The sequence below is a fragment of the Taudactylus pleione genome, unplaced genomic scaffold, assembly GCF_031769625.1.
Source record: "Taudactylus pleione unplaced genomic scaffold, aTauple2 ptg000935l, whole genome shotgun sequence".
Taxonomy (NCBI): domain Eukaryota; kingdom Metazoa; phylum Chordata; class Amphibia; order Anura; family Myobatrachidae; genus Taudactylus; species Taudactylus pleione.
In genome coordinates, this window is record NW_028285336.1 from 784,411 (window position 1) to 806,228 (window position 21,818).

Sequence of the window (21,818 nt, forward strand, 5' to 3'; positions counted from 1 at the left end):
TACTGGGGGGCTACTACTGGGGGCACTGCATCAGGGGGGACCTCTACTTTGGACTACTACTGGCGCGGGCTACTACTGAGGGTACTGCATTGGAGGGGGGACCACTACTGGGGAGGGGTGACTACTACTGGGGGCACTGCATTGGGGGACCACTACTGTGGGCACTGCATAGGGAGGACCACTACTGGGGGCACTGCATAGGGAGGACCACTATTGGGAGGCACTGCATAGGGGGGACCACTATCACTGCATAGGGGAGACTACTGCTGGGGGGGCACTATATAAGGGGCTTACTACAGGGGGCACAAGGGGCACTGCACTGGACTACTACTGGGGGCACTGAATAGGGAGGACCACTACAGGGGGCACTGTATACGGGGCACTGGATAGGGGGATCACTATAGGGGGCATTGTATAAGTTGCACTGGAAAGGGGGGATCACTACTGGGGGCCTGCATAATGGGGCCACTACTGGGGGCACTGTATAAGGGGCACTACTGGGTGCACTGCATAGGGGGGACCATTACATGGGGCACTGCATAAGGAGGATCACTACTTTGGACCTGCATATGGGGGACCACTACTGGGGGCACTGTATAAGGGGCACTACTGAAAGCCTGCAGAAGGGGACCACTACCGGGGGCACTGTATAAGGTGAACTAAAGGGGGGCTGCATAAGGGGGACCACTACTAGGGGTACTGTATAAGGGGCACTACTGGGGGCCTGCATAAGAGGGACCACTACTGGGGACATTGCATACTGGGGGTACTGTATAAGGGGCACTACTGGGGGCCTGCATAAAAGGGACCACTACTGGGGACATTGCATACTGGGGGTACTGTATAAGGGGCATTGCATTAAGGTGCATATGGAATGGAAAGGAATGTTCAGAGTGACAAGAAAGTGGTGTGTGTTATGTTGACACGCCTCATTTTTAAGTGACCATGCCCATTTTTTTTGCCACGCGCGCACATAGGGGGTTGGGAAGCTCCATTTTTAGATTTGCCCTGGGCTTCAAATACCATAGTTATGCCACTGCTGTTAACTCTTGTAAGACATGCAGTTGTTAAGTTTTCAAATGTATTTAAATTAAAGGGCTGGTTGAAAAAAAAGACAGCAGGATTTGAAGTGGCATTTTCACTTTAGCCAGCAACGTTTGCGCCCGGCATTTCCACACCAGAACATGTGCACATGACTTGTAACAGTATATCGCAGTGAAATGTCTTGTATGTTAGCATTTGATAAATGACTCTTATTGTACTTTCTCACCTTTTAAATGGGTGCCAGCAGTGCCATTAGAAACAGCACTCCATCGGCTTCGGTGTCGAGCCACCTCTTGGACACGACAGGTGTAAATCCCCTGATCAGATGACTTTAAATCAATTAACAAAAGTCGATAACCTTTGCCAGGGCTCTCATTGCTTAAATCCCCTTTTTGGCTCCAGTTTCCAGAGATGTGTATGTTGCCATATTTTGTAATCCTCCCAATGGTCTGTTCTTCTCCCGGTCCTGGAGAAAAAACCCAGCGCACAGTCAACAGGCTGTTTGGTTTTCTTCTCTGGGATACTGAGCACCAAATGGAAGCATTTTCTCCTATCGGGTGCAGAACCCATGGGTATGGGGAAACTGTCACATTAAGTGTATAAGAAAGACCTGGTGGGAGTTAAGAATACATTTCAATAGGCTGACAAAATAAGGAGAACAACTGCGCTATACAGAAGAAACTATGAGTGATACTAGATAATAAACAGGTTCAAAATGATAGGATAATTTGCTAATATTGCATATAACAAAATGTGCCGCCGATCCCATAACCACATCCCCCTCTAACCACAGCAACCAATGAAAATGTCTAGTACAAATAATGATCTAGCCCTGATTTTGCCCTCTTGAACTACTGGCAGTTATGTAGAGCACAGGTTCTCAAACTCGGGACCTGATTCAGAACCGGACGCTAAGAAGCGTTCGATCGTAGCTGCCGATGGTTCGCATTGTGTGCATGTATATGCATCGCAGTGCGGGAACCACTGTGAAATATCGAGAAGCATTCGCTCATCAAGCATAGACAGCCCACCAGAGTGAGTGACAGGAGAAGCCATTTGTGGCTGGTAACAGGGGCTGGCCATTAAAAACGGGGGAGTGGAGGTGCATACGCAGGCAGGGGCGCCGAGAGAGGGGGGAGCGGGTACAGATTACCCAGACCTGGGCTTCCTGAGGGGTCCGGCGCCGCCGCCCCCCTCCCTCACAGCAGCCCAGCACAAGGCGTGTGCTGACCTGCAGTGGGAGACTGCTCTTGGCTGCTGGGCAGCAGCCACAGCAGTCTCCTATGCCTGTGGGGGGGGAGCGATCACACTGATCATGCAACCCCCCCTGGCTTTGCTCAGAGTGCCCCCCTCGCCAGCGGATGCAGCGCTGAAATTTTTTTTTTCTGAAGGAGGCGTGGCTACGCCTCCCGCAATTAGGCCACACCCCGTTACACAGGCCCGCCGCGGCTCTTGGGGTGCCTGAACGCAGGCGTGACTGATCGAAACAACGCTTTTTCAGAGGCGTGCATAATTAACAGGCAGCGTCATAGTACACGTCACCTGGCTGTATTTCACACTGAAGTGATCGCAGTGTTTGCGGTAGGGTATAGTCTACCTCAAGCGCTGGGTTCACTTCTGATGGTAACCGATGTACCAATGGTTGCATACACTTCCTGGAGATGACGTGCGCTAGTGGACGTCTTAAGACAGGCTGGTGGGAGTCTGCATATACAAAGTGATCACACGCCAAGACATTGTGGGCGTGCTTATGCCTTGCCGTGCGATCGTCTGCCTTGCTGGGTGTGCGCTGAATTTGCATACACTGGGTGCGAGCGTACGCATCTAGTGAGCGGGTCTGAATCAGGTCCTCAGAACCCCAAACAGTGCATGTTTTCATGTCTCTTCAAAGAATCACAAGTGAGATAATTAGATCCACCTGTGGATCTTTTAAAATGTGTCAGTGAGTACTGAAGACACCTGTGCACCTGCTGGGTGACCTGGAAAAAGTGAACTGTGTGGGGTCCTGAGGACAGAGTTTGAGAACCACTGATGTAGAGCATTGGTTCTTAAACTTGGTCCCCAGGACCCCACAGTTCACATTTTTTATATGTTAACTGAACAAATTAGGCATATCATATAAAAACTAGGGGTGTGCACCGGCCACTTTTCGTGTCTTGGTTTTGCATCTGGATCTTTCTTCGTGTTTTGGATCTGGATTGGTTTTGTCAAAACCACCCTTCCATGTTTTGGGTTCTGGGTTTTGTGGTTTGGATCTTTATTTTTTTGGAAAAAAGCATAAAAACAGCTAAAATCACTGAATTTGTTTTTTTTTTTGTTCCTACGCTATTATTAACCTGGCTCTACAGAGGCAAGGTGTCATCCTCATTGTTTGTTGATGCACACACAAACACAGAAAAATAAACACTTTTTAAATGTTTTAATTTTTTTGGGGCACATTGGGGGTTACATCGCCCTTCAACAGACCAGCCAGCCCTCGACTTATGACACAGGCGCACACTTGACACTGCTACTTTGTTGATGCACGTGCGGCTAACGTGCACACAAACACAGAAAAAAAAAAGATATGCACTTGGGGGGAGCACCCCTGATGGACACAGCACCCCCTGGACATAACCCAATGGCTACCTCTTCTCTCTGGGCATCGATCTCAGAATATTCGTTTTTATTTATTTTTTATTTTTTGCAAGGATCGATTTTCATTCCCGATACATCACAAATTATTGATTGATTCGGGAGACATGCGGTCTGATTTGGAGTTGCATGTGATTTTTGCGCAGTTGAGTCATTATTTGCTACTGCACATGTGCGAAAAGGTCGGAAAACCCCTACGGCATCTGCGCTCTCCTGAATGTATGCAGAAGTGCCCTGTTGTGTGCAAAGGCGCTGGCATTAGAACAGGCGAGGCAAAGCTATGGGCTTACCTGGGCGATGACTGGGAGGTGCTCTGAAGTGAACAAAAAAAAGGCCATCTTAGGGGCATGTTATGGGAGTGTCGCAGGTGTGTCAGTGAAAGCGGCTGTGTTTTCAGATGCCATGTTAAGAGGAATTTCAGAAGGAGACACTGCTCCTGCCATAGGCTGGGGCAAGGGCCGATGGTGCACGTGATGGTGCGTCCATGGTGGAGTGTTCAGAACCACTGGCGGAGTTACACTGTCCACGGGCATTGAAAGTGGGTTTGCACTGTCCAGCGCACACTACTACACAAGGGGGAAGGCTGAAACTAGTATTTGTATATTATCGCCGCTGTGACTCTGCAAAAAGTCAGAGCAACGGCTGCAATAGGGTCCACCTCTGAATCAGGCCCATGAGGTTTTAATAGAATTGATCCAAAAACCCTGATGCTGCAGAAGTGATATACTTACCTGGGCCCCGTGTCTCTTGCACTTCTACACATGTATCAACTTTTAACGGTGCATACACAATACTAATCTAACACCTAATAGCAGGTCGGTGCAGCAGGGAGGGTGGGGGCGGTTTGAGCAGGTGGAGCGTGCCAATGCAATCAAGTCATCACGGCCCCACCCCCCCCGCTTTATAATGCCGATATTAACGACATTATAAAGCAGGGGCCGGGGCTACAATGATGCGATTCAGAGCGAATCGCATCATCGTACCCCGGAAGGCCCACTTTCACAGTGACCACGTGGGAGGGGGGGGGCGGCTGCCATTCCGGGGGACTTGCCTACTCTTGCGGGGTGCCGATTTTCATGAGGCTCCCAGGAAAGTTGGCAAGTATGCCTAATAGAGAACATCGATATTATTTTTCCAACCTTCTCTTGTATCAAGTACAGGCATGGCAATACCGCATAGATCTCAAAGATCAGCGTGGGGCTGCTGATTTGCCATCTCTAATCTGGGGCCTGTAACTCCACCCCAAACAATTCTCTCTCTCCTTTCCTAGGCTGGGGTAGCTCATCCACTAACAGTTCTGTCCTTGCCTTGTACTGCTCCCTGAGAAGTGCAGTTTGTCCATTGATTCTGTCTGACAAGAAGGCTGTATTAGCGTCTCATTAGTTAAGAAAGTTATTAGGCAGAGGGACAAATCTAGAGGGAAACAAGATGCATACATTTTTACCCTTACGGAATGTTCCACTTTATTGTTACTTACTTCCCAAATCACAAGTTACTCCTCCAGGGCGGCCAATAACCAGTAATATTTCTGGTGTTGTTGATTTCTATCTGCAAGCTCACAATGTTATAAGAGTAATAGCCCGTGACTTGCAGGCATCAGCAAGTTCCCAGCAAGTCTTTGCAGTGTTTAAATGCGGCAATCATTTAAAAGGCAAACGGACAGATTTAGAGCCACACGCAATCCGCACACATGGCTGAACTTCACGTAGTTGAGTTACTTTATGCAACTGCGCATGCACAAAAAATTCCTATGTCACTTGCCTTACACAAAGTGTACGCACAGAGGTGCTGGTGCGATCAATACAGACAGTATTGAAGGTGTGGGAAGTGATTGGGAGGTGGCTAGAAATTAATGCACAAATGGTCCTTCCAGAGCAAGTGGCTGCATTCACAGATACACAGCCGCAGACACAGGAGGCCATGGTCAGATGGAGAAACTGCACCTGGGATGGTGCAAGTTTTGATGGTGCGGCCGATGGTGGAGTATAAGGATGCACCAATCGGTATTACTGTGTGCAGGGATGTTAAAAGTGAGTGTCTCATTCTGTTTACATTTAGCAGCATCGGTTGCACCATCGAAACTTGCACCAATTTTTACTTTTTGCTCAATCTCACCAATTTAATCTCTACACTACAATGCTGAATTGTGTTGATGACTAAACACAGATACTGCATCTTGTATCTTACAAGACATGGGCCAAGAGGTAAAATTCTTTGGTATGCTGGACCCATAGTGATTCCAGCAATATAGCAGGTAGATTTAAAGTGGCAATTAGTAAGGGCCAGGAAATTGGAGTCTATTACATTTGGGCCATGGTGTGTATATCCTGTGGTCTTGCTATCACTTGCACATCAACTAACTTCTGTGCTTGTAAAATTCCATTGGTGTATCATCTGACCTTACAGCAAAAGAACCTTGTAGTGGTACTTACAGGTCAGTCCATACCGACACCTATCATTATCTTGAATGGCCGATATATTGTGTGTGTGTCGGCTAGTGTGTACAGATGATATATCTGTGAACTACGCCATTTATGGACATATCGCGTCGGTCGTGCAGCAGCACAGCCCATGGCAGATATATCTGTAAATACTGTATATCTGCACATCATGCTGTGTGTACGGGAGGTCAGTCGTCCGCCCATACACTTGCTGCACAGGCTACTGGTGACTGACATCACAACTGGGCAGGTACATGTAAGTGCCCGCCTATTTGTGACGTCAGGCGTAACACGTCATGCCGAAGATTGGTAAGTGTGTATGCGCTTACCAATCGTCAGATAGGACAGCGGATCCTACGCAGCTGGGGACAGCCATGTACTGGTGAGAATATAATTAGGGAGATGTACTAAGCCTTGGAGAGTGATAAAGTAGAGAGAGATAAAGGGGTCTATTCATGTAGCAGTAAAAAGCCCTTTATCAGTGTTAAAAGGGTGTTTTACTGCATCTCCTTATTTATATAAGGGGTTACCGTGGAGAATTCTTAGATTTCTCCAGCGGTGCCATGCTAAGTATTCACATTGCTTCCCCATACAGTAGTATGGGGAGAGCGAGTCATAGAAGCTCAGCTTTCCGTTTTGCTTCTAAAAATCTTTTCTCCAACTCAGGATGGCGTAATGTGCATCTGTCTCCCTGCCTTCTCCTTGCTCTCCCCACCCCCCACACTAACAGTATGGCCAATCAGAGGAGCCCAGGGTATACACTGGCACCTATAGTGACTGCCTGCTGCTGCCCCAGCCCCCCCCGCCGCAAAGGTGACCTGGCATATGCATTTGCTGGGTCCTTTACTGTCCACCACTCCCCCCCCCCCCTGCTCACTCCTATCCCCTGCCTTCGGTCTCCTCTGTCCTAACCACCCTCCCTCTTCTTTCCCCCTCCTCCCTTGCACAGCCCCACTCGCAGCACTGAAGATGGAAGACAGCGGCCGGTGCATGAGAAGAAGGAGAGGCTTACCTAAAGAAGATGACCGCAGGAGAACACGGCATTGCTGGAGTGCTGGATACCGGTTTGCATTGTAGGTAAGTACAGTATACATGGATTGCTACTTAGACTGTATAGTGATAAGTAACAATTTGATTTACATTTTCTTTATGAATAGACCCCAAAGTTCCAAACTGTCAGTTTACAGGCTGTGTTTGAAAAATGACAGTTAGGAGCTGATTGGTTGATACTTTATCACTCTCCACTATCAATTTTCAAGGCTTAGTGCAACTCCACCATTGGGCTGATCCGAAGTTGGGAGCAAATCAAGAAAACAAGTAACTTTGTATCTGGAGCAAACCATGTTGCAATGCCAAATGTACAAACTGCATGAAAAAAAATAAAAAAAAAATATTACATGTATTTGCAGAGTGTTGCTTTTGCATGTAGCCCACAAAGGCAGGACAAGTTTATTTTTACACTGTAATTTAGATTTCAGTTTGGACATACCCCTCTCAAATCTAAATCTCTCTGCAAATTTTAAGTCTGCCCCAACTGCAGTACAACATGGTTTTATCAAGGTGCACAGTTACAGTACTTGCTCTTTTTTTGCTTTACTCCCAATGCAGATTCAGCCCCAGCGTTCCAAAGGATCAAAGGTTGCTATAGGTATAGTATTCATCAAGATGGGTTCTGAGGGAAACCATTGGAGAAGAGAAGTACCCAGTATTGGAAAGAACTTATCTGGGGAAGAACGTCATCACTGGATATCTGGAAGATGCAGGCTCGGACTGGGCCCCAGTGATTTGTAGCCATGCCCTCTTTTACAGGAGGGCGGGGCCTATGGCACCGTTCACTGTGGCAGGTTGCAGTGCAGCTGCTTGCCGGGCAGTCATCAAGGCTGTAACTGACCCGGCCGGCAGGGACATACAGAAAACAGGGCCACAGTGCAGTCAGCAGTTCACTACTGGGTAACAAATACCAGTATTCTCTGCAGAGGGGTCAGAGGAGCATGTGCTGAGCTATGATTGGAGCAGCCCATCACATGCTCCTCTGATCCATGAAGCACAGCAGCAGCAGCCTCATGGCAGTGAAGACTCATCATTAAGGCTGCCTATGCTCTGGATTCTGGTGAGTATGCTGTGGGTATAATGTGTGGTCACTGGGCTCTACAGTGTGGCATAATGTGTGGCCACTACAGTGTTGTATGTTGTATGATGTGTGAAAGCACTAGAGTGGGGTATAATTTGTGTGGGCTCTAGAGTTTGGCAAAATGTGGGGGCACTACAGTGTGACATAATGTATGGGCACTACAGTGTGAGATAATGTGTGGGCATTACAGTGTGCCATAATGTGTGTGGGCACTACAGTGTAGTCTAATGTGTAAACACTATTGTGGCATAATGTGTGTGGACTACAATGTGGTATAATGTGTGGGCATTACAGTGTGGCATAATGTGAGGGCACTACAGTGTGGCATAATGTGAGGGCACTACAGTGTGGCATAATGTGTGTGCTTTACAGTGTAGTAAAGTGTGGGCACTACAGTGTGGTAAAGTGTGGGCACTACAGTGTGGTATAATGTGTGGGCACTACAGTGTGGCATAATGTGGGGGCACTAGATTGTGGTAAAATGTGTGTGCTCTACAGTGTGGCATAATGTGTGTGCTTTACAGTGTAGTAAAGTGTGGGCATTACAGTGTGGCATAATGTGAGGGCACTACAGTGTGGCATAATGTGAGGGCTTTACAGTGTAGTAAAGTGTGGGCATTACAGTGTGGCATAATGTGAGGGCACTACAGTGTGGCATAATGTGAGGGCACTACAGTGTGGCATAATGTGAGGGCACTACAGTGTGGCATAATGTGAGGGCACTACAGTGTGGCATAATGTGTGTGCTTTACAGTGTAGTAAAGTGTGGGCACTACAGTGTGGTAAAGTGTGGGCACTACAGTGTGGTATAATGTGTGGGCACTACAGTGTGGCATAATGTGGGGGCACTAGATTGTGGTATAATGTGTGTGCTCTACAGTGTGATATATATAAAACTTGCAATAGGAAGTGGCACTCATACAGACTTAAAATTAAACACCAGACATGGGATCCATCATCAACGTTTCTGATTCTACTCCGTCTGCAGGATGACATAACAGGTAAATTAGTGTTTATTGGTAGTGGTTTAGTCTACTTTTTTTGCTTTGGGAGTGTTTATTATTCCCCCCAAGAATCAGTCTATTCCCCCACCCCTGAGGCTAGTGCTTGAGCAAGATTTCATCTACAATATTCTTTCTAATGTTATACAATATATGCCTTTTTAGGTATGAGACTGTATATCTTCATTCATGAATAGGATTATTGCTAAATCCATGACGTATGTTTAGATTTGATTATCTGTGGCATACATTTTTGCCCAAACAGGGTTCTTTTCAGCTAATATTAGTGACAGCTTTGACTCAAGTATTTATATTAGCGTTATATTAGCATTATAAATACGTTAGCATTTATAATGTTAGATATGCTTTTTTTCTCAATAGAAAGGATAATGTTGTTTAGTTTATACTGTATAGTTTATTTGTTTACATTTATTGTATAGCATTTGTATTTTGAAATGCTATTTTTTTTTAACATTGCGATAAGATCTAATTGATGTACAGTAGCCTATTAATTGGTTAGAGCACACATTTAATCCCCTGATATAGGATACTGTATACAGGTTCTCTTTTTTTCTTCTGAAGAAATTGCCATACAAATGTACAAATGTGTAAGGGTATGCCAATAATATATGAAGAACTATTTTTATTACTGATTGCCATGTGGATTTGAATACTTGAACTCAGTCACGACACGTATATACGATGGATATATTTTGTGTACAATGAAACAACCCGTTACAGTTGCTGGACAACTTGTTTAGTTTGCTCTGAATATTTGAGCATATATAATATAACCTTGAATTCCAGCATTGAGATACTTATATTCTAAGATAAACTACAACATATGTATTTTCTATTGTTTTGTGAGCAGATATTTACAAACATTATCACCTTGCAAGTGACTGCTGGGCTGTATGGTACTAATACATTTATCTTTCTTGTTGTCAAATAGTATTTTGGAAGTGGAATCGATTGCTTATGTCTCTTTTACAAACCTTGGACAGTGGGCCTGGTTCAGAGTCGGATGCTCTGACAGAGCGCTCGCTCTGAATCAGGGCCGGCCCTCTGGTTTTTTAGAGCAGACTCCTGGTCGCTCGCATAGCTGTGGGTGACCACCCACAGCTATAGCGAGCGGCCAGGAAGATGGTCGCGATGGTCTTGACCATCGCGACCATCGGGCTTGCGATGAGACCCTTGTGGTAGGGTCTCGTTGCCGCAAGTCCTAGAGTGCTTTCGGCTCTATCAGAGCCGAAAGCACTCCCACTGACATCACTTGTGATGTCTGTGGGGCCGGCCCCAGACGGTAGGCGTTCCCATGGGTACGCCTCCATCTGGCCAGCCACGCCCCCGGGCCGCACACCAAAGGGGGCGTGCTGTCACTCAACATCGACAGCACGTCCCCCTTGGTACGAGAGCCGGAGTGACGGCTTGCGCATGCGCACTGGGCCAACATCGACCCGCTTGCGAGCGCTCAGCGCTCGCGAGCAGGCCTGAATCAGGCCCAGTATTCTTTATTGTGTATCAGTTGATGTTATTTAGTATTTGTTGACTATCCTTTTAAGGTTATCCACATGCAATATAAGTATTGATGGTTGCTTCATCATGGTATTTATATCTGAATAAATGTACTTCAACAGTCATCACTTATGGATAATTTTTTAATATTGGTATATACTTATTTGAGACATCATTATTATATTTTATTTATATGGTTCCACCAAGTATCCGTAGCACTATACTAGGAAAAAAATTACAATGATAAGCAAACATTTCATTATTAAAAAGGTTCAAACAGATACTATGGGCGAGAAATAACAGGGTCAGAGTTCTGAAAATGTCCAAGTTTAGAAGTAAACTCTCACATTTTTAGAACTCGGACAATGTAATAGAATACGAGAACATGCTAAATTGCATGTTTCTGGCATTCTCACAACTAGCAATGGCAAAACACGCATCCAGATGTTGTATAATTGTGAACATACAGCTTGCCCTAAGTAATAGGGTTCGAGTTGTAAAGATGCACGAAATGTGTGCGGCAAAACACGTGAAAAAATACACCTGCCTCAGGCTAGCGAGTCTAGCAGGGCAGTATTACTAAGAAGGTGCATGGAGTAAACACTGGGATAGCACTGCAGTAGATACTGGACTCGAAATGGGCCAAGACAAAACAGGCACTGAATCCGGATTGGGACCAGACTTGAAGTAAACACGGGAACTGGAGTAGGACCGGACTTAAAGCACAGACTGTGTCACGGCCATGGTATTTCAGCATAGCGCTAGCCGGGTGTTACCTGTGAGGTCGTTGTGGCATGGGCTGTCTGGTGGCGGAGCTGGTGTCTGGTGGGGGGCTTGGGCTGTGCGCGTTGTTGTGCGGGCCTGTTGTCACTCTGCGCTGGTAAGGCCTGGCGGCATCTCCGTTCCGTTTGGCATGGGCGCCGCCATCTTGCTTTCTGGCCATGTGATGCGGCTGGCCAATCCTGGTGAGTCACATGTTCCCTCCGGCCAGTAACAGCACGGCATGGGGTATTTAGGAAGGGTCAGTGCCTTCCTTCATTGCCAGTGCAACGTGTATCTCAGCCTAGCTGAGAGGGAGTTCTCTGTGCTTATCTCTGTGCTCTAGGCTGTGAATTCGCTGTCTGCCAGTCTGCCTGTCAGCTCCTAGCTCCCACTGGACTACCCCGCTTCCTCCATCACCCTTGCCCATACCTGTGTGCCTGAGCCTGCTGACATCCTGCTCATTTGCCTTAGTTCACTACCTGCATACCTGGCTTATTATTTCCTGCATCACTACCTGCATATCTGCTTGATTATTTTCAGACTCACTACCTGCACACCTGGACAGCTCTAATTGTTTCTACTTGGACATTAACCCATTACTCCCACCACAGAACTCTTGAGCACATTTATATATTCCTGGACTTTTATTTACTGCCATATTTTATGTCTACTCAAGCACTTATTAAAAATCCTAGTTTTATTTTCAAATCCGCTTCTGTGATCGCTCCTGCTACCACCCTGGGTCCACAAACAACCCAGAACATAACAGACTGGAGCTGAAGTGAGACAGTACTTGGAGTATAGACTGAAGCCGGAGTGGAGCCAGACTTCGAGCAGACACTGGAGCCAAAGTGGGACCAGATTCGGAGTAGTTACTAGAGCTGGAGTGGGGCCGGACTTGGAGTATAGACTGGAGCCGGAGTGGAAGTCATCAATGAGTCTAAGAAAACAAGCCAGGAGTAGAGCCTAGGACATGTATCAGTGATGAAGCTCAGACACAGAATGCTATCAGAGCAGGACACTTATACCCTGGGTCTTGCAGGGATTGGCTGATGTGGTCATGTGGACACCCAATGTCCGGAGCCTCCTGAGACACCCATCATGCTGGGAGCCCATCAGCAATACAGTAAGCTGGCCGGACCACCATAGCAGCGCCCAGTGCCCGGAGCCGACGAGAACGCCGCTGGACTCCAGGCCCGAGACCACCACCATGCTGAGGACCCATCAACAGCGCACTCTGAGAGCCCCCAGGCCAGGACCCCCACCAAGACAGAGAAGCATGACCCCGAGGGTAAGGACGGTTCCTGACAATTGTCTTCATGGGGTTACACTCTCCTGCAGCTTGAATGCACTTGTTGATATTAGTATCCAAAGTGGTTTTACTTCAAACAAACATTCCGTGTGCAAATCCAGTAATAAATAGTAAAAACTATGCCTCTTACTAATGAGCCACCTTATAAGTACACACTGCTTTGTGTTCGTACCTGGTACTGATGCCAGCACAGTGATGGTGTAATTACTTCTAGTGGGGTTCAATGTGCAGTTGGTTCAACTCCTCCGTAAACACCGCTCCCCAATGTGGTCCTGGGAGACTTCAGGTCCCTGAGACAACCACCATGCTGGGAACCCGTCAACAGCGCACTGGGAGCCCCCAGGCTGGGACCCCTGCCAAGACAGAGCAGCATGACCTGAGTGTAAGAACACTTGTCTGTGGGCTCCGGGTGTTTCTTTTTTCTGTTTTCCGAAGATGTGGCTGTCTATATGGACCAAAGAGGACTGGAACCAAGGGGTAAGTGAGTATGGACTTTTTTTTTTTACAGCTGTCATGGATGCTACTAGACAAGTGGACATGAATGGCTACAGTGATTATAGGCGAGTATACGTGAGTGTGAATGTGAGTGTGCATGTATGTTTTATTAAAATTATACTGTCACGGTGTGTGTGTGTTTTGTGGTTATTTTTAATATTTGTTTTGCAGGTGAACTAGAGGTACCGGCGGGGCCTTAATGCCCTGCATGCTGGTACTTGTGGGTATCCAAGTACCAGCATGCAGGGGAGGCTTGCTGGGACCTCTAGTTCTTCAGAAAAAGACAATATTAATCAATCTATTTTTTACACATTTACACAATCAACCCGGCACCCACCACCCAGGGGTGCCAGATATAGCCCTGGGCTTTCGGCCCAGGCCTGGGGTGCCCTGGAGAGTCAGAAACCCTTTTTTCGGGGGGGGGGGTCTCCACCTCCCCAGGGATTCCCTGCCTTCGCTTACTAGTGGTCAGATGTGAATGCTTTGGCCAGGGGAACCCAGTGAAACGGTACCCTGGCTGTGCCCAGTGCTGGTTGTTGAAAATACAGGGGAACACTACTTATTTTTTCCCCTGTATTTTCACAACCAGGACTGGCTCAGAAAAGCCTGGTGCTTGTTGCGCTTTTAGGGCGGAGCCCCACTTAATTTTTTGTTTACATTTTACTATTTTTTACACACAGAAGCCTTCACGCATCTCACTGATCTGTGAAGGCTTCTGTATAACTAACAAGTTTGCAGGTCATTACATTTGCTGAGTTGTGGGACAAACTTGGACCTTTAAATGTGCGAGAAGGTCTGAGCTTGTCTCGCAGATAAAACTTGGACCCTATTAAACCTCGCCCTACAAGTGAAAAAACAAACAAACAGTGAAATATTTAGACAACTAAGGGGCCCATTTATTAACAAGATTTATCATACACAACGAGTTTTAAAACCCGTTGCGTATGATAAATGGTGCTCCAGCCAATCAGCTCCCAACTGTCATTTTTCAAACAGATGACAGTTAGGAGCTGATTGGCTGAAGCAGCATTGTCATGTCCAAAGTAGGGAGTGGACCCGGACTGGGTACAAGAAGATCCTTTTGGATAGTTAAATTGCACTGGGAATGCAGAACATCACTCCTGGAGCAGCTGATGTGGTAGGAAACCTGGGACCCGGTGCTGACTGAGTTTGCATGTGAAGGAGACTCTGTAACATAGCAAGGGTGGTGGTATAGGTCACCTGGACTGAGACGGAACAGATCAACTGGCTGTGACACTTGGACGTGGAGCAGGTAACTGAGGAATTCTCCAACCGAGGTACTGCAGACTGAGATGCTGGGGTAAATGAGACTAATGGAGCACAGAGTACTAGTACTTGTACTGGCAACTCTAGAACTCCAGGAAGCCCTTAAATACCCAGTGCTGAAGCTGGATTGACTGTCAGAGCCCATTGACAATCTAGCAACCTGGATTGGCTCATACTTGCCATGTGACCTGCTCCAAAATGGCGGTGCCCAGCACCAGGCAGTGTCTGCAGAGAATCCTGGCCTCCACATCTCCAGCCTGTCAGAGACTCAGCGCTGCCTCTCAGGGGCCAGACAGAGCACCCAGCCAGCCGCCAGCAGCCTGCACCGCCACCTGATGGACCCCGCTAGAGCGCCCACACAGGTAAGTACCAGGCCCCCCGCATCCTGTGAAAACCATTATCATATGCAACAAGTTTTAAAACTTGTTGCGAATGATAAAACTAGTTGATAAATGGGCTCCTAATTGAGTAAAGGTTAAATCCTGTAGCAATCAAATGAAGCTTGTTGTTTTATTTAAAACAAATTCATGGTGTGGGTGTATTTCATTGTCGTGTGGGTGTATTTTTTATTTTTTATTTTTTTTTACAAATGGACTGCAGGTGCCTGTGGGTCCTGAATGACAGGACTCATAGGTCTCCAAACATCAGCATTGCTCTGACAATCATTTAATATATATTTCACCAGCAAAACAAAATATGATACACTATTATTACCCTCTACCCACCGGCTGTGGAAAGAGCTCTATTGCTGTCAGTACAAGGCCATATTCTCCTACAGGGGGTGCATTTTTTTTAGCGGGCCTGATCCGCGTAGGGCAGAGGTTCTCAAACACAGGGCCTGATTCAGACCTGCTCACGAGCACTGAGCGCTCGCAAGCGGATCGATGTTGCCCTAGTGCGCATGCGCAGGACGGAGGCTGGTCCGTCCTGCGCATGCGCGAGACCCGAATAACGACGGCCAAGCCGTCGTTATGGGTCTCCCACCACAGGGGGCGTGCTGTCGACGGTGATTGACAGCACACCCCCTTTGGTGGGCGTGCCGGGGGCGTGGCTGCTCAGACGGAGGCGTTCCTATGGGAATGCCTACCTTCTGGGGCCGGCCCCACTGACATCACTAGTGATGTCAGTGGGAGTGCTTTTGGCTCTGATAGAGCCAAAAGCACTCCTGGCCTTGCGGAAGAGACCCTACCGCAGGGTCTCGTCGCAAGCCCGATGATCGCGATGGTGTTGACCATCGTGACCATCATTTTGGCCGCTCGCTATAGCTGTGGGTGGTCACCCACAGCTATGTGAGCGGCCAGGAGGCCGCTTCAAAATGACGGAGGGACGGCCCTGATTCAGAGCGAGCACTCTGTCAGAGCGTCTGGCTCTGAATCAGGGCCACAGTCCCCAAGGCTCCCCTACAGTTCAGGTTTTAGATATATCCATGGTTGAGCACAGGTGGTTAAATCAAATTGACTGAGGTACTAATCAAGTCATCTGCCTGGCCTAGGGCTGGTTTGAAAAGAAGGTGAGGATATCCCAGGCTGTGTGCCTCCCTGCTATTGTGCCATCATACATGGCTGGCAAAGTCTAATGCTGGTAGCAGCAATTTTGCGGGCATCCCCCACTTTTTACCCCCCTTTGATTATAATTCATTGCCAATTTGGAATCTAAAACATTCCATTCAATTTCTTATTTTGTGAGTTACAAGGAATACAACAACAGTTGCAAAATGGCAGTCAAATTGGCATAGAAAAAAACTGAAAAGCATGAGAGAGCAAAAGCTGGAAAAGTTTTTATGTATGCCGACAAACTATTTGAAAGTTTATTGAGGGACCACATAATATAATCAGCAAAGCCAGGATGACCAATTTTGTCAGACAATAATATTGCATCCTATGAAGTAGAGAATAGGCAATGTAATAGACGGATGGCTGGGCTTCATAGGTCTAAAAAATACAATATATAGCATAATAGAAATCTGGCTAAAGCTTTAGATCATCCCCAGAGTGTACTTATAAATGGTTCATACTGTAGCTGAACGGAGGGTATAAGTGTTTCCTGGTGTTCCCTCTTGGGACTAATCCTAGGTAATTTCATTTGCTGTAGAAGTAGAAAATAATACAACTTCCTGTTTTTTTGCAAAAGACATAAAATTATTTAGCAAGTAAAGTCCATACAGGGCATCTTATCCATACAAAGGAACCTAGATTATTTGAGAGAATGTGCAGAAACATTGATTTATGTGTGCATGTTGCATGATTTTAAAGGTAACTAGTCTTAAAAGAGTCTCATTAAAAATAGTGTCAGAGTTCCGATTACAGTCACCTTAGAGGTCGTATAAAAATAACACTGCTTTGCACAGCTAAAGTCTAGTTCCAAATATCATTCTCTAGATGCAAATGAAAATCTTATTTTTACATTTGTGGGTAAAAGACACATTACAGCACCTAGCCTGAGTTTCACCCCATTTATCGATGTATGATCACTATACCGAGCAAAAATTGTCCTCCATTTTGCCTTAGTAATCAATGTGCATACCTATTAGAACAGGTGCAATTGCACTACTACAATAGGTGATCACCATCAATAGCTTTTCCCCTATGCATTTTTTATCATTCTTAAACACATTCCACTGATGAAAAGATCATATGCACTCATAAATGTTCTGACTTTTACTGTGTTGTTTTTGAAGCACTAATAGGTGGTTTTCTGACACTTTGAGCAGAAAGGTAAATTTGGTATTTAAATCTACAGCTGCCGGTAATGTATCGTGGCAGTAACTCTGTCAAGGGAGAGATGACTGGCTCAGCTAATTCGGAACTTCTGTGTGGCCTGTGGTGGGTCTCTGCTAGAGATCCCATTAGTACAGGATCAGTAAGCAGAGATTAGTGTGATGTAATGGGAATTAAATGTGTGAAACTTTCTTGTGTCCTGTCTGCACACACATGCACACACACATTCGCCTAAAATACAAGAATGTACACTATGTACTAAATCTAGACAAACAGATGTATGTTCTATAAGACTTAACTACAGTATGTATGCAAGCACAGATTCAGTCTTTAAGGGAAATCTTAGTGTGAAACTCATATTTCTTACCTGCCATTAAAGTTTGACTGAGAAGAGCAGAAGTTAGGATACAGAGCGTCATTGTGCTGCTTCCAGGACTGCTAAAAAGTTTTCCTAGAGACAGAAGAGAGAGGGGCAGGGAGTGAGGCGGGGGAGGCTCCTAGTGAGGGAAGAGGCAGCACAATTTTCTTCACATACACACTGACAAGAACAAAAACCACAGGCTCCACAGCCCCCTTTTATAGAGGAACATGAAAATGGATACTGTGTGGCTGCACTGTCCTCAAAGCAATTTTCAGAGGCCTTCATTAATAAAGGAGGTTTGTGGGGGACTATCGTGTGATGATTCCCAGCAGTATTCAGCACTGTGTTCAGGACAAAAACAATGCACTATGCTCATGAACCAACTTTGTTGCTAAAGATCTTCTTTTTTTTTTTTTAACCAAGATTTATAGATTACATATTATATTATTAAGATTAAATAGACAACATTTATTTTTAAGATTAAATATATGTATTATTGTTAAAATATAAAGAATATGAAGCTGGTGATTCACTAATGCAATTGATAACTTTATAAATATAATAAATATAATTACTAGTTATCTTTTTAGTTAGTACTTTTACTCTGTTGTTACCAGTTGTGCGCAGGACTCTCAATCATCCGTTATTGCTCTAAATTACATACGCAGGTCACGCATGCAAAGGCTGCTAAATTATGCAAGAGCCATATGCAGAGGCTATTGGGGGCAATTCTGAGTCAGGTCCATCTTTCATACAACTCAGGGCATAGGGGGCAGGATGTACTAAGCATCGCATCCATGATGCCGTAATTCCGCCACTTATCGGGTACATACTGGCGACAATATTGCGGTATGTACCTAGAAATGGTCTTAAAATCACAAAGGACAGCTCTCCTGGTAAAAGCTGTTCTTTGCGATAGAGGGACTTCCGGGTTTATAACCCAGAAGACATGGTCTGGGAAGGATACCTCTCAGGGTGGAAGTGTGGTAAGAAGCCTATAGGGTTCTATAGGGTACTTACCAACTGGGTCCAAGCTCAGGAATGTATCGCATTCCAGAACTTGGTACATATGGAAATGCAGCCAAAACACTAAAAATGATGGTTTTCATAGTTTTGACCGCAATATAGGCTTTAGTACATACAGCCCAGGGGGTGATATTGGAACATTTTGTTTGTTTTCACCTTGTATGTCATTTTCCCAGGCCAAAAGCTTCTAACATGCACAGTGGGAAATGTACTAGGATCTGGAAAGTGATACATTGGAGAGTAATAAACTACCAGCCACTCAGCTCCTAGCTGTCATGTTACAGGCTGTGTTTGAAAAATGACAGTTTAACACTTTCCAGAGCTTAGTACATCTGCCCCCACTCACATATTAATCTGAAAAATCACATATGCATAATTCACATTTTATCCTTCAAAGATAATTAACATTTGTTTCATTTATGTCTTTTAATCTAGAAAAAGCGTATAGTACAGAACATTATGTAAGCCCCTCCTGAAAAGTACAAATGTTGTAAACTGAAGATCATAACTTAAATGTTTTTCCCCTATGGTTAAAGTTTTCAAAAATGCCTTCAAAATGAAAGAAAAAATTTATTATCAAATCATGCAAATAATTATGTAAATAACAATATGTATATATGGGTGTGGTATGAAATGTCGACATTCAGAATGTTGACATAAATATGGTCATACTGTCGGATTGTGCATGTTGTCAGTCGGCATGTCAAGGTAGCGTTTTTTTACAGAGTTTGAGCCCTAAATCTAAAACTGGAATTGACATGTAATATCAATGTTGACACTATGTCCTTGTCAACATTGTGCAAATGTTCACTGTCAACATTTTGACTATGTCGACATAATGACAAAGTTACTACATATGTGTGTTTTACCAAATTTTTTTTTTTTAACTGTAGAAAAATGCTTTTTGCAAGAAGAGAAGCCAGCAGCAATGGGTGAATGTACCCGAGGGTCACCCATCTCTATTACGGTAGAGTGGCGAGAGATGGTCACTAGAGAGAGGTGCAGCAGCAGGGAGGTCAGCCTCAGACTGTGGGCAATCCTGTTAAGATCACAGTCTGGGTGGCCGTGGAGATCTGCCAGCAGCTACCTAGAGTTCGGACTGCTAGAAAATTGTTTTCTTTGCGACGGAGGGTTGGCAGTCCTTTTAGGATCACCCTTCTGTACTATGACTGTGAGATTCATAGGCAAACGCAGGGGGGGGGTTCCGGCTGCCTGGAAACCCCACTCCACCCCCAGCCCACACCATGGCCACAATAGAAATTGTAATATAATGAATTTTACTAATGCTGCATGTTGTTCTAAGTATCACAAATGAAATAATCAGCACCACCTGAGGATCTTTTCACATGTATCAGCCAGTAATAAATATACCTGTGCATCAACCAGGAGATCTGGAAAACATGAACTGTTATAGACCATTAGTAGGGTTAATTATTAATACCGTATAATAATACACTATCCAGTGCATAACGAGACCAATATGTACATACAGTAAATGTCCTGGGCAGTGCCAGGTTCTTCTGCTGCTCCCCCAGATTCCCGGACTTGCTCCAGTGCTCTGGAATGATGCCCACATCTGAAATAAAAACATTCAGTTCAGGTAGGATGGCCCTACTGCCGCAGTTAATGGCTTACTGTGATCACTGATCCTGTATATGCTGGAATTATGACACTCAAAATTTCAAAACACTTTTTATGATGCATATTAAAGCTGGTTAAGTGCTAATTATGTCCTCTTCATGGACTGGCCACACTCGTAAAAAATCATGCATTTGGAAAACCCCCTCTAGAAATCCTGTGTTTGCCACTGAGATTGCTACAGTAATTGAGTTGCCGGCTGGGTGTGCTGAGCGCAGCGGCTGCCATAAGAGTAGCTTTCAGTGGGTGGTTTTGACACTGTCGCATCATATGTGACCATGTCCGGGTAAGCCCAGCTTGGCATGGTAGCATCTGATTTGCAACACAGAAAGAGATCATATAAATAAATACAGATCTTATATATAAAATTAATTGGTCTGTTTGTTTGTGTATGTATTCGGACACCCCTGTATCGTTGGGATGAAACCAACGCGAGGTGGTCTAGTTGGATCCTGGCCAGGTTCTAGGGGGGTTAGGGTCACGGACGTTCCTTCTGTTTGTGTACGAAGGGCAGAACTTTGACATTGGGAGCCTATTCTGAGCCTGAAGGATTTGGACAAAACTTCATAGAGTGGTACCATTGGATCTCAGAAGACATACTAGGGTGTTGAAGTTCCGGTCGGACATCCCGTTGGTGTACGCTGGGCAGCACTTTGACCCAGGGAGCCTGTTCTGGGCCTTCCACTGGATGGATTTGGACAACATCACATAATAAAACTTAATAACTTTCAGATTTAAACCCGGGCAACACTGGGTACTTCAGTTATTTTATAAAAGAAAACACACTATAAAAACACATGTTTTTCAAGCAGTTCAAATGCAATTGTAATTCAGACTTAATTAATAACAGGTGTCAGAGCAAGTCACAGACACTACACAGACCTCTGAAAGCTTCTTATAGGGTTTGTTATGGCAGTTTGTTACATAAGTAAACAGATTTGATGGTGGGATGTTATTGCAGCTCAAATTACTATCACATATGTTCTTCACACATCTTTCACAATGCAAAGGTTAACCTGCAATAGGCATAAAGTAAGTGTTTTTTAATCAAGTGAGTTTTTATTACTTTTTATGAGAAACATACAACCAATAAATAAGCCATATAGCTGCCAACATAACCAAATGAGATACAGTAAAAAGCTTTATTTTGGGACACATATGGATTACACAGATTCTGTGGCTGGCTGACTTTAAGTCTCCGTTTCACCTGATTTAATCAGCCACAGAACCTGTGTAATTCACATGTGTCCCGAATTAAAGGGATGATATTGCAAGCTTAACTACAGTGTACATCTCAATTTATCGGACTGCCCGTGATGTAGTCAGCATCCCGCCGTGCAAAATACCGACGGGCGTAATACCGCCGCCAAAATCCCAAAAGCATCGGGATCCCGGCACCAGAATCCCGAGCGCCAGCATCCCGAAGGCGTTAGGGGGAGGGTTAGGATGCGGGG

At 45.4% G+C, this 21,818-nt stretch overlaps 1 protein-coding gene across 3 annotated transcripts in view; it reads right to left on the reverse strand.

The window, feature by feature from the left end:
- VSTM4 (V-set and transmembrane domain containing 4) overlaps window positions 1-17,870 on the reverse strand; it is a 122,495-nt gene extending 104,625 nt beyond the window's left edge. For 2 of the 3 annotated variants that reach the window (XR_015872981.1, XM_088459778.1), the window contains exons 1-2: window positions 17,707-17,870; window positions 1,271-1,654 (exon numbers count right to left, since the gene is read on the reverse strand). Coding sequence is in view for 2 of the 3 variants with exons in the window: in XM_088459778.1 (XP_088315904.1) it covers window positions 1,271-1,654; window positions 17,707-17,758 (436 nt within the window). In the remaining variant the exon portion in view is untranslated. The remainder of the gene's footprint in view (window positions 1-1,270; window positions 1,655-17,706) is intronic. The other variant, XM_088459779.1, reaches the window with a different exon arrangement.
- Between the last annotated feature and the right edge of the window lie 3,948 nt (window positions 17,871-21,818).